The sequence below is a fragment of the Nicotiana attenuata genome, unplaced genomic scaffold (assembly GCF_001879085.1).
Source record: "Nicotiana attenuata strain UT unplaced genomic scaffold, NIATTr2, whole genome shotgun sequence".
NCBI classification, from domain to species: domain Eukaryota; kingdom Viridiplantae; phylum Streptophyta; class Magnoliopsida; order Solanales; family Solanaceae; genus Nicotiana; species Nicotiana attenuata.
In genome coordinates this window covers 193,920-206,617 of record NW_017671978.1, presented here as the reverse complement: position 1 = coordinate 206,617, position 12,698 = coordinate 193,920, and the positions used below count along the sequence as shown (strand labels likewise).

The following is a 12,698-nucleotide window of genomic DNA, read 5'->3' as shown; positions in this document are numbered from 1 at the left end:
AAAATAAGGATCTGACTAAAAATAGCTTGAAGGACCCATAACTTTCACATAATTACCACTCAAGAGAAGTGGGAGAAGAGGAGACAAAGAGGACAGGCCAGATAATTCAACTACCACATGGCAACAAAAGCTGATCAACCACATAACCAATGAATCCAAATCCTTCATCCTCTAATCCTTGTTTGGGGCCACATTTTGTTGCTTAGAAAGACTCCCAGATTTAGAAGGAAAATGTGTATAGAAGCAATTTGATTCCTTCACTCCAACATGTCATCAAACTGGTCAAAAAACTATAAGGTTCAATTGCTTCTGATCAGAATGAACCATATGGCATAAAAATGAAGAAAAAAAGGCCTCTACACATGAAACTCCAATTGAGAAAGAGACATTTGTGATCAATCAACCAAACAAGATTACAAACTCAACATATGGTGTAAGTGTACAAGTTCAGGATCATCAATGTACCTAATCTCTATCCTAATCTTGGATTCATTCTCATGGCTCTACGCTCAACTGAAGAAAAAGAAGTTTCATCCTTACTTGAATCCCAGGCGTCTGTGAACTGTGGCGAGAGTCCATTTGATATCATTCCACCATTATATCACATCTCATAACCTAAATGAAATCAATTCAGTAGACCACCAGCAACCAAGAATGGCAACTAATAAGGCCTAAGAAACTTCTTTAGCTGCAGCTACAACAGCCTCTGCTGTAATACCAAACTCTTTGTATATCTTTCCAGCAGGAGCACTGGCACCGAATCCGTCAATTCCAATGGCTTTTCCTTTATCTCCAACAATTTTCTGCCACCCAAATGTTGATGCAGCTTCAATGCTAACTCTAGCTGTAACAGATTCTGGAAGGACGCTTTCTTTGTAATTAGCTGGTTGTTCATCGAAAAGCTCCCAACAGACAAAGGAAACAACTCTCACTGCCTTTCCTTCTTTCCTGAGTTCATCGGCAGCCTTGACAGCAATTTCTAACTCTGAGCCAGTACCGATCAAAATGACATCAGGTTTGTTGCCTGAAGAATTGTCTGATACAATGTAGCCACCCTTTGCTGTTCCTTCAATAGAAGTTCCAGCAAGTTGAGGCAACTTTTGTCGAGAGAGGGCAAGGATTGATGGTGTCTTCCTTCTGAGGACAGCCACTTTGTAAGCACCGGATGTCTCATTCCCATCTGCTGGACGGAACATCAGAATGTTGGGCATTGCACGGAAACTTGCCAAGTGCTCAATAGGTTGATGGGTTGGACCATCTTCTCCTAGACCAATTGAATCGTGGGTCATAACATAAATAACTCCAGCTTCAGACAAGGCTGAAATTCGCATGGCTCCTCTCATGTAGTCAGTGAACACAAAGAAAGTAGCACAATAAGGAATAAAGCCAGGGCTATGCAGAGCAATCCCATTACATATGGCTCCCATACCATGTTCACGAACGCCAAACCTTAAATTACGCTCTTCTGGAGTGTTCTTTTGGAAGTCACCAAACATTTTCAAAAGGGTCATGTTTGATGATGCAAGATCAGCACTACCACCAAGGAAACCGGGTAGAACCTTGGCGAGAGCATTGAGGTTTTGTTGTGACAAGTTTCTGGTGGCATCAGCTGGGCTCTCGGGAGTGTAAGTCTGAGATCAAGAAAACATACAAATAACTGATTAAGATAATTTTGATACTGCAAAAGCCACAGAAATTATCAGTTTTTGGCAAAGCCATATTAGAGGAAAGCTGACTTAGGAGCAGTTATGCCAAAATAGTTATTTCAATTTTATTTAGAATTTAGGGCCTTGTAGTCAGAAAAGATAGATGAATGTTTGGAAAATCCAAATGAAGACAAGCTCTCGCTTACTGCAATAGAAACAATTTGCAAAACCCCAATCAAAAGTTAAGGACTGATATAAAGATAGTCTATACAAAAAGCAGTTAAACTTGGATTGAGATTTGAAATTAAGATAACAATCACTCACAGGAAGAGCTTTCTCCCATCCAGCAGGTAGTTCACCTGTAAAGATTGATTTCAAATCTGCAGCTTCCTCTGGGTACTTTTTCTCATATTCGGCAAACTTGGCATTCCATTTCGTTTCAAAGGCAGCACCCTCAGCTGCATGACGACTCCAATGGCTGCAGAAAGTTTGTGAAACCAATATAAGTGACAGCAGAGGGTAAAATAAACTAGGTAAAGAGGATGTTATAGTAACCTCTTCACATCTTCAGGCACGTGGAAAGGCTCATAAGGCCATCCCAGGTTATTTCTAGTGGCCTCTACTTCCTTTGCTCCAAGCGCACTACCATGCACACTGTACGAGTTTGCTTTGTTAGGAGAGCCAAAACCGATGGTTGTAGTGACCTGCAAGAAAAGAACAGTCAGAATACTGATAGACATTACAAAGAAACGAGGAAAGACAAAGGGAAAAACAAAAAGCCAGAAAGAAAGAGCAGTATAAACTATATGGTAAACAAAATGCAATGCTTTTAATGTGTTTCCAGGATTTCTTCCTAGTTCGGGACAGTATATATTGGACCTTGATCATAGTGGGCTTGTCTTTGACAGATTTGGCTTCCTTAATTGCAGCACGAATCTCATCATAACCGGTGTTACCATTCTTCACCCAGATCACGTGCCACCCAAGAGCCTCAAAACGGGCACCAACATCCTCAGTGAAAGCAATTTCTGTGTCACCATCAATTGAGATGTGGTTGTCATCATAGAAAGCAATCAGTTTTCCGAGTCCCCAGTGTCCAGCAAGGGAACAAGCTTCTTGTGAAATACCCTCCATCTGGCAACCATCACCGAGAATAACATATCTGCACAGCCAACAGTCATTTGCCATTAGGGAAACAAGAAAATACAAAATGAAAAGGGTTTTAGGAGGAGCAAGGAACTCTCTTACGTGTAGTGGTCAACAATCTCAGCATCTGGCTTGTTAAAACGAGCAGCCAAATGCTTCTCTGCAAGAGCTAAGCCAACAGCATTGGCAATACCTTGCCCCAGAGGACCTAATAACAAATAAAAGAAGATCACAATCAATTATATGGACTCATAACTCAAAATTTATGGAAGCAAATATATAGCACCAGAAGCAGAAATATGAATCTATAATTATCAAAAGTATATAGGCATAAAGTACACTAACCAGTGGTGACTTCAACACCAGGAGTCTCAAAGTTCTCAGGGTGACCAGGGGTTTTGCTACCCCACTGACGGAAACTCTTCAAATCCTCTTCCTAATCAGTTAGTAATACTAAAGATAATCAGTAAGGCATAATGAACAAATATAACTAGTTTAAACTTCAATAACAAAGATAATTCATAGATAGTCACTTAAACAAAAATATCTATACCAAATCAAACTAAAGACCATCAATCTCCTATAAACAATTGAAAATATTGTCAGGTATTGCCCAAAGTCATCAAACAATGATTTTTCTATCAACTTATAAAACAATGGGATGGAAAACATTAAATCTGAAGCCTTTTCTTCCTAAAAAGAACTATCCAAATCCAATTCTGAACAGAAAATAGCAAGATAGAGGGTGTGTTTCGATATAAAACTTTTCTTTTGGTCCAAGTATTAAAGGATCACAACAAATGTTCATCTGAGTTTCCCTTTTGGTTGAAACTTTTCTTCCATCTTCTACAATTCAAGCAATCAAATACTCCCTCTGTTCCAGTTTATGTGACACTATTTCCTTACAAATCTATTTCGAAAACGAAAGACACGTTTCTATATTTGTAAACAATTTAACTTTAAACATTTAGTTCTATCCTCAATCACAAGTTATTATAGCCATAGAAATGTCATGACATGTATAAGATCATAAGTCTCAAAAGTCTTTGTTTCTTCCTTAAGATCGGCCTCGTGTCAAACTATATCACATAAATTGAAACGAAGTGATTACATTTTTGGACATCCCAATAAATCCACAAGAACACACACACGCACACGCACACAACACACACACAAGAGAGAGAGAGAGAGAGAGAGAGAGAAATAGACCTGAACAGCATCATAACCAGCGAGGTGAAGGAGAGCATACTGAAGCATACAACCATGACCAGCAGAAAGAACAAACCGATCACGATTAAACCAATAAGGATTCTTGGGATTATACTTCATCACTTCATCGTACAGTATATGACCCATAGGTGCACAACCCATGGGCAAACCCGGGTGACCCGAATTAGCCTTTTCAACAGCATCAATAGCCAAGAATCGTATAGTATTCACTGATTTCTCAACGAGGGCCGCATCAGTCTTCTCCAATGTGTCTACAGTTGCAGAGGCCCGAACAGAAGTCTGTTGTTTAGAGATGGTGGAGGAGGAGGGAGGAGCACGGCGATGGGTGGTGGTGAAAGTGGTGGATTTAAGGCCGCAGAAAGTGGGGAAAGAGAGAGAAGGAGAAGAAGAGGTCGAGGCATGGCGAGGGAGAGAAGGAGAAAAGAGAGCTGCTTGAGAGAGAGTAGTGAGAGAAGATGAAGAGGCCATGGCTCTACTGTATTGATAATTGGGGAGGAGAATAGATAGATATATTGGATAATTGAAATACGTGAGCCGTTGGTTAGCTTTTGGAGAGAGCAAGGGGGGGTTACCTGTTTCTTATTTTGGCTCATTATGGCTCGGACAGAGAATAGAGATGAGTTACCTGTTTGATTTCAATTATCCAAATATCGAACTTTACCAATACAATTAATTCTAAAACACTTCCCATAAAAAGTATCTTCATTCTAAATTCGAGCTTATTTTAACAACATAATAGGGACTAGGGAAATTCAACTCAATAACAATGTGTTGAATATCAGTGAATTCAAATTCGGGTTAAGTAGTAAAAATTTTGCTTTGAGTTTACGTAATGCAAGACCTATATTTTCTTTCATACACATTTATCACTTAATTATTGGTAAGTGATATATATAATCAGTCTATTCATCTAACGTAAATTGTTTGATTTGATATAAATGCTAAGCGCAAATAAACATTTACCCAGTTTAATTGTGGTCGCCTTCGTCTAACAACTGGACTATTATAGGCAGTCATTTCCTCATACTTATATTACCAAGTAAAGATAAATATAACTAAAAAGGAAAAATAAAGCTGTATAAATTTTTTAGGAAAAGAAAAATTGGTAGAGGAAAGTGAGCTTTCAAAAATTGGTGAGCTAAAAATATTTGAAAGAAGACTATAAGCTTATTGGCTAACAATCTTCAATTTTTGTGTAGTTGTTTGGTTGATTGAACAGTGATTCTGGGATTGACAAGAGGGCTTACTATTTTTCTTCTTCTTTTCCTTTTCAATTATTCTGAAAATTTAGTGGAGGATGGCCTCCGGCAGATATGGCTAAATCATCGCCTAGCTCTTTCTAGTTCTACCATAAAAGTTAGCGCAATTATGTCTATTTTTCCTTATCAAAAGGTTGCTCGACGGTAATTTGAGGAACAAACTTACCTAATGCTGCCAAAAATAGCACATAAAGAGGAGAAATCTGTTGAGTCAAAAATATTTTAATATCTAAAAAGAATATTTACAATTATGTCTAGGTTCATTATTTTAATATAATCTTGATAGTATTGTAACTGAAAGAATATTTTCAATTAACAATCTAATTTTAACGGTTTGGCAATTGATGGCGGCTTTCAATACTTTTACGTTTTGCATTCTTGACATTGAATTTTTAATGATTTGTTTGTCAGTGAATTCTTGTTTGATCCTTTCTTTTACATTATATTTTTGTTATTAACGTATAGTAAGTTAAAAAGCCATTATGGCTTGGAAATGATTTTAACTTTGAAGCATACGTTTCTGAAGGTTTTAAAAAGCCTTTATGGCTTGGACAATTTTATATATCAGAGTGTGCATTTTTTTTGCACTATATATGCTTCTTCGGTTTTACATAGAAGAGAGTGAAAAATAATAACAACTTTTCTTCTTCTTTCTATGGTGCTAGGTTTTCTTCTTATAAATCTTTGTTGTTTCTGCTCCTAGTTATACTAGAAGAGCTTGTTGAATCCTGGGGGATACGCCTAATATTATTTATCTCGGTGTGGGCGAAATATCCTTAAGGACAGTGTCCTTGACACACCTCAAGCTAAACTTTTTATTCTCCATATTCAATCAAATTTTTCCCGCCAATCTTAAGATATTTACACGCTGTTATTATGGAGAATAACGCTGCTAATGTTGTTGTTGTTGCTACTGGGCACCTGCTGTGCCTACTGTTTCTGTTGTTGTTTCTCACTAATTACCTATGCCAAATCTTTTTCCGATGTTTCAAAAATTATGATTTTTGGTGGAGATAATTTTAACCGCAAGCACGTTGTTTGGTTGACAAAGAAAACAAATTGCTACTAGAAGCAGCCTTGGGAGGACAACAACGTCAGAGAAAATCAAGTAACAGGTATGATAAAAGAAATGGTTATACTCCCAAAACACAACAATCAACCTGGCCACTATGTTGCTCAATGCCGAAAAAGAGTTGGGAATGACAATCTCACTAAGGCTAAAGTAAATTTGACTGAAGGCCAAAGTGGATGATATAATTATGCGGTTTGTTTTCCCAAGTGAACCTTGTGGGCCAATGTGAAAGATTGGGGTGTTAGATTCTGGTGCCACTAGGCACATATGTGCTAACAAAAAAGACTTTGTGTCTTACACCCAAGTTGAGGAAGGAGAAGAAGTTGTCTATCTTGGTGATTCAAGAACTACTCAAGTTCTTGGAAAAAGGCAAAGTTTCTTCTCAAAACTCACATCTGGCAAAACTTTGGCATTGAATGACGTGTTGCATGTTCCTAGTATCCGAGCCAATTTGGTCTCTGTGGGATTATTAGGAAAAGGTGGGGGTGAAGGTTGTTTTTTTAATCTGATAAGGTTCGTGTTGACCAAGAATAATAATTTTGTTGGCAAGAGATATTATAACCATGGCTTGTTTGTACACTAATGTTATCAATGAAAATACTAGTACTTCTGCTTACTTGATTGATTCTTTTAATTTATGGCATGCAAGATTAGGACATGTTAGTTATCTTTATATTAAAAAAAATGCATTCTGAAGGTCTTATTTCAAATATTAATTTTTCGAATATTGATAAGTGTGAAGTTTGTGCAGAAGCTAAACAAACTAGAAATCATGTGCTTCAGTATTATAGAGAATCTGATTGTTAAGTTTAGTACATACTGATTTAGGAGACTTGAAACAATCTATGACTAGAGGAGGGAAAAAAATATTATGTGACTTTTATAGACGATTTTTCCTAGATATACAAAAGTTTATTTGTTGAGAAATAAATATGAAGCTTTTGATAAGTTTTTTAATTTATAAAGCTGAAGTAGAAAATCAATTGAATAAGAAAATCAAAAGAGTTAGATCCATAGAGGTGGTGAATTTATTTGGTTGAATGATTATTGTGAAGAAAAAAGGCATAATTCACGAGATAACACCGCCATATTCTCCACAATCAAATGGTATAGGGCGGAAAGAAAAAATAGGACCTTAAAGGAAATGATGAATAGCATGCTTGTTAGTTCTGGTACTCCGGATAATCTTTGGGGTGAAGCCATTTTATCTGCTTGTCATTTACAAAATAGAATTCCTTATAAGAAAACGGGTAAAACTCCTTATGAGTTGTGGAAAGGGTATCCACCTAATTTGAAATATTTGAAAGTGTGGGTGTGCCTTGCTAAAGTTATGTTGCCTGATCCTAAAAAAAGGAAAATAGGATCTAAAACATCTGATTGTATGTTTATTGGGTATGCTGAAAACAGTGCAGCATACAAATTTTTAGTAGTCAAAAGTGATGTACTTGAAAATAATACTATTGTTGAAACAAAAAATGCTGAATTTTTGAAAATATTTTTCCTTTAAAATTTGAGAAAATTTATGATGCTCCTATTACTCCTAGTGATAATATTTCACATGTTCCAATTGTTCAAAATGATTTTGAAAGTGAGGATTTAAGAAGAAGCAAAAGACCAAGGAAAGAAAAATCTTTTGGTAATGATTTTTATACTTATCTTGTGGATAATGATCCTTTAACATATTCTGAAGCTATTTCTTCATCCGATGCCTCATTTTGGAAAGAAGCTATTGATGTAGAATTAAATTCAATTTTACAAAATAAAACTTGGATTTTAGTTGATTTACCTCCGGGAGCTAAACCAATTGGTTGTAAATGGATTTTTAAGAAGAAACTTAATCCGGATGGTTCCATTGATAAATACAAAGCTAGACTTGTTGCAAAAGGTTTTACCCAAAAGCAAAATATTGATTATTTTGACACTTATGCTCCTGTAACTAGAATTTCCTCGATTCGTGTTTTACTTGCCTTGGCTTCTATTTATAAACTTTTTATTCACCAAATGGATGTTAAAACTGCATTTTTAAATGGTGATTTGGAAGAAAAAATTTACATGGAGCAACCTGAGGGTTATATAGTACCTGGACAAGAAAACAAAGTATGTAAATTGCTAAAATCTTTATATGGTCTAAAACAAGCGCCTAAACAGTGGCATGAAAAATTTGATCAAGTATTGATTAATGATGGTTTTTCATCAATTGAAGTAGATAAATGTGTTTATACAAAATGTGTGGATGGTACAACTGTTATTATTTGTCTTTATGTGGATGACATGCTTATTTTTAGTTCTAGCCTTGATTTGGTACATAAAACCAAATTTTTCTTGTCTTCTAATTTTGAGATGAAAGACATGGGAGAAGCTAATGTTATTTTAGGCATGAAAATTATAGGAGATGGCAATAGTTTGATGTTGACTCAAGAACATTATGTTGAAAGAATTCTTAAAAAATTTGATAATTTTGATGTGGTACCTGTAAGCACTCCTTATGATGCTAGTAGTCAATTAAAAAAGAATAAGGGAGATGCTGTAGATCAAAATAAATATGCTCAAATTAATGGTAGCCTAATGCATTTGATGAATTTTACTATACCTGATATTGCATATGCTGTGTGTAGATTGAGTAGATATACTCAAAACCCGAGTCATGATCATTGGAATGCATTAGTAAGAGTAATGAAATATTTGAGAGGTACCATGAACTATGGTATTAAATATAGTGGATTTCCCACTGTACTAGAAGGATACAGTGATGCTAACTGGATCTCTGATTCAGATGAGACAAAATCCACTAGTGGTTATGTGTTCACCCTCGGTGGGGGTGTTGTGGCATGAAAATCAGCTAAACAAACAATAATAGCTAGATCTACCATGGAATCTGAGTTTGTGGCATTGGAATTAGCTGGCAATGAGGCCGAGTGGTTAAAGAACCTTTTGGCGAGTATTCCACTAGGAATTAAACCGACACCTTCTGTGTCGATGCATTGTGATTGCCAAGCTGCAATAGCCATTGCCAAAAATAAATCCTTTAATGGAAAGAGTAGACATATCCGATTGAGACATAATGTGATAAAGCAGCTGCTGAAAGATGGAACTATTTCCATAGATTATGTGAAGTCAGAAGTGAATTTGGCCGATCCTCTGACTAAACCTTTGGGAAGGAAATTAAAATCTGAAACATCGAGGGGAATGGGACTTTTGCCAATTTAAGTTATATCAACTATGATGGTAACCCAACCTATGTGATTGGAGATCCCATGAAGTAGGTTTATATGGGTAATAACAAGTCATTAGTTGATCAGATGTGCACTATTAAATTATATCCCTTCCTACGGTGTGTGTATATATAATGCAAGACTGCAAGGAATAGGAGGCTGAGTTATTAAAATCTTAATCCAATAATCCATAGCCTTTGATAGGTGGTGTATTGTGCTGCAGAATACACTTGATGGATGGACCTATATGAGTGTGGAGTGGGGCCGCTTCTATGAAATTTGTGGCAAAATTTCTAGAGCACTCATGAAAACCAGGCGCGCGCATGGCCTATTAGCGCAAAACCGCGATAAACAACAAAGTGTGTGCGGGTATAATTTGATAGATAAGACACTAAGCTTACAAAAGAATTCTTGGTTCATAGAAGTTTTAAACTTCACCAATTGTTCTGTAAGTTTAATCTTATTTTATCTAGGTCTGGTTCATAGTCCAAGAGACACCATATTCGACGCATTATGCTCAAAAACCCAGCAAACTCTTTATTTATTCTATTTTTTTTAATATTCTTTTTGAGCTATGTGGGGGATTGTTGAGTCAAAAATATTTTAATATCTCAAAAAGAATATTTACAATTATGTCTAGGTTCATTATTTTAATATAATCTTGATAGTATTGTAACTGAAAGAATATTTTCAATTAACAATCTAATTTTAACGGTTTGGCAATTGATGGCGGCTTTCAATGCTTTTACGTTTTGCATTCTTGACATTGAATTTTTAATGATTTGTTTGTCAGTGAATTCTTGCTTGATCCTTTCTTTTACGTTATATTTTTGTTATTAACGTATAGTAAGTTAAAAAGCCATTATGGCTTGGAAATGATTTTAACTTTGAAGCATACGTTTCTGAAGGTTTTAAAAAGCCTTTATGGCTTGGACAGTTTTATATATCAGAGTGTGCATTTTCTTTGCACTATATATACTTCTTCGGTTTTACATAGAAGAGAGTGAAAAATAATAACAACTTTTCTTCTTCTTTCTATGGTGCTGGGTTTTCTTCTTATAAATCTTTGTTGTTTCTGCTCCTAGTTATACTAGAAGAGCTTGTTGAATCCTGGGGGATACGCCTAATATTATTTATCTCGGTGTGGGCGAAATATCCTTAAGGACAGTGTCCTTGACACGCCTCAAGCTAAACTTTTTATTCTCCATATTCATCAAGTTTTTCCGACAAAATCTAAGTCATCAACTTTTGTTGCTTGAGGTTGAAGATAGTGCTTCGCTCTAGGGGTGGCAAAACTAACCCAAACCCATTTGACCCACCCAAGTTTTAATGAATTTGGGCTAGAGTGATTTTGAAAAAGAGCTGTTTTGGGCTAGTCCAAGTTAACCCATAAAAAATAATTGGAAAAATCTCACTTTAGCCTTTATACCCATTAATTCCAAACTATTTATCCTTTAATACCCAGGCCCAAATTATTTACTTCTCCTACCCATGTGGCCCAAACTATTTACCCGACCATTCAATGCCTCAGTTAACGTTCACCCAACCATTTCTTTCATTTCAAAAATCCCATAATACCTTTTTTGAAGTTAATAAATCCAACCGTGTGATTTACTTTGTTTGGATTGTTGCAGAAGTTGTAGACCTTTCGACTATCTAGTTATCCCTCGTGTCCACTGATAACAAAAAGGAATTGCATAGTACCAAATACCAATTATTCCACCGTATAACTTTCTCGCATAAGCTTATAGAAAAACTAATTTCCTTGCAAAGATATCAAAGCTAGAGTGCTAGATTTCTATAAAGAACTCGGGAAGGAAAGACGTGAGGAAGTATTGCCTCTGCTTTTTGATATATTAGTCCTGCGATGCCAACTATTTTGTGCTTTTTTGAAGATTTTTTTTTTGATTCAAAGTGGGTGCTGTTAAATATTGCTTATAGTACCTTCTGGAAGTTCATACTGAAATTTGATAGCATTTGGAGCTGATTTGAGGTGATGGAGATCGAAATTTTCAGCTGAAAATCGAAGAAGAACACAACTACAGTATACCGCTACGGTATACAATATGCTGTAGGAGTATATAGCTATACTACAACAGTATGCTATTATAGTTTACAATATACTGCAATGGTATAAGGTAGTAATCGAAGAAGGACACAATTATCTAACAGTATACCGCTACAGTATATAATATACTATAGGAGTATATAGTTATACTGCAACAATATACTATTATAGTATACAATATATTGTTATAGTATATTGTAATAATATGCAATATACTATAACAGTATGTTGTACTAGTATACAATATACCATAATAGTATACTTATTACCTGTAAATTCATTTGCCTTTTCCCTTTTAATTTGCTTTAAACTTTTACCCAGCGTGAGGGGCAAATTGAAAATGCAAATCTTTTTTTTCGTTTTGATTTATTCTATGACTTGAATTCCAAGACTTCTGAATTCTGCAAAACATTAATCTGCCATTAGAGGGCCTTGAAACTTTGAAACTCATAAATTGGGTTTGTTGAATTTGTGGTTATTTTGAAACTCAAAACAAGAATTTTTTTTTAATTCTTGCGTACGATTGTATACCCTGTTGGTATAGCTATATACTATACTGGTATCATATGTTAGTTAATATTTTTTTATTGTATTATCTACATTTAATTGGTAAACAATTTGATTTTTCTTTAGTAATAGTATAAAAAAAAGAATAATAAAAAATAGTAAAAACAGTAAATGAAATTAGATTATGAAGAGAAAAAGAATATACAAAAAAAAAAGTTAAATGAAATTAGAAAAGTAAAAAATAAGAAAAAATAAGAAGAAAACGAGAAAAAAGAAAAGGGGAAAAGAAAAAAGAAAAAGCATAGAAATAAAAAAGAATTGGAGAATAAAGAAAAAATTCTCCACAAAAACTACTACAGGTAGGAAATGTAATTAGTTTGTGTCACGCCCCAAAAATCGAGGGACATGACCGGCGCTCGATCGGGTAGCCCCAGTCAAGCGGACCTGGGTGCCTTTCCTATCCCACGTGTTACCCCGTATTTTCATTACTCATTAATCAAAAGAAATAGCCATTATAATTAAAACACCTTTTTACGAAATATACAATAACAAACATGA

General features: G+C 35.4%; 1 protein-coding gene across 1 annotated transcript; it reads right to left on the bottom strand.

Annotated features, from left to right (window-relative positions):
* Positions 1-339: 339 nt before the first annotated feature.
* LOC109211146 (transketolase, chloroplastic) lies at positions 340-4,549 on the bottom strand. Its single transcript, XM_019374644.1, has 7 exons — positions 4,002-4,549; positions 3,138-3,228; positions 2,895-3,000; positions 2,526-2,808; positions 2,202-2,350; positions 1,971-2,124; positions 340-1,631 (listed from the first exon to the last, which is right to left on the bottom strand). The coding sequence occupies exons 1-7, from the start codon at positions 4,488-4,490 to the stop codon at positions 672-674; spliced, it is 2,232 nt and encodes a 743-aa protein (XP_019230189.1). The 5' UTR covers positions 4,491-4,549; the 3' UTR covers positions 340-671.
* Positions 4,550-12,698: the final 8,149 nt, after the last annotated feature.

What these genes read in the sequence shown, in the direction of transcription:
- LOC109211146 (XM_019374644.1), bottom strand. Translation starts at nt 4,490, where the DNA reads ATGGCCTCTTCATCTTCTCTCACTACTCTCTCTCAAGCAGCTCTCTTT. An exon ending in TGGTGTTGAAGTCACCACTG is followed by an intron (nt 3,001 to 3,137) that starts GTTAGTGTACTT and finishes ATTTGTTATTAG; the next exon opens with GTCCTCTGGGGCAAGGTATT. An exon ending in GAGATTGTTGACCACTACAC is followed by an intron (nt 2,809 to 2,894) that starts GTAAGAGAGTTC and finishes TTGGCTGTGCAG; the next exon opens with ATATGTTATTCTCGGTGATG.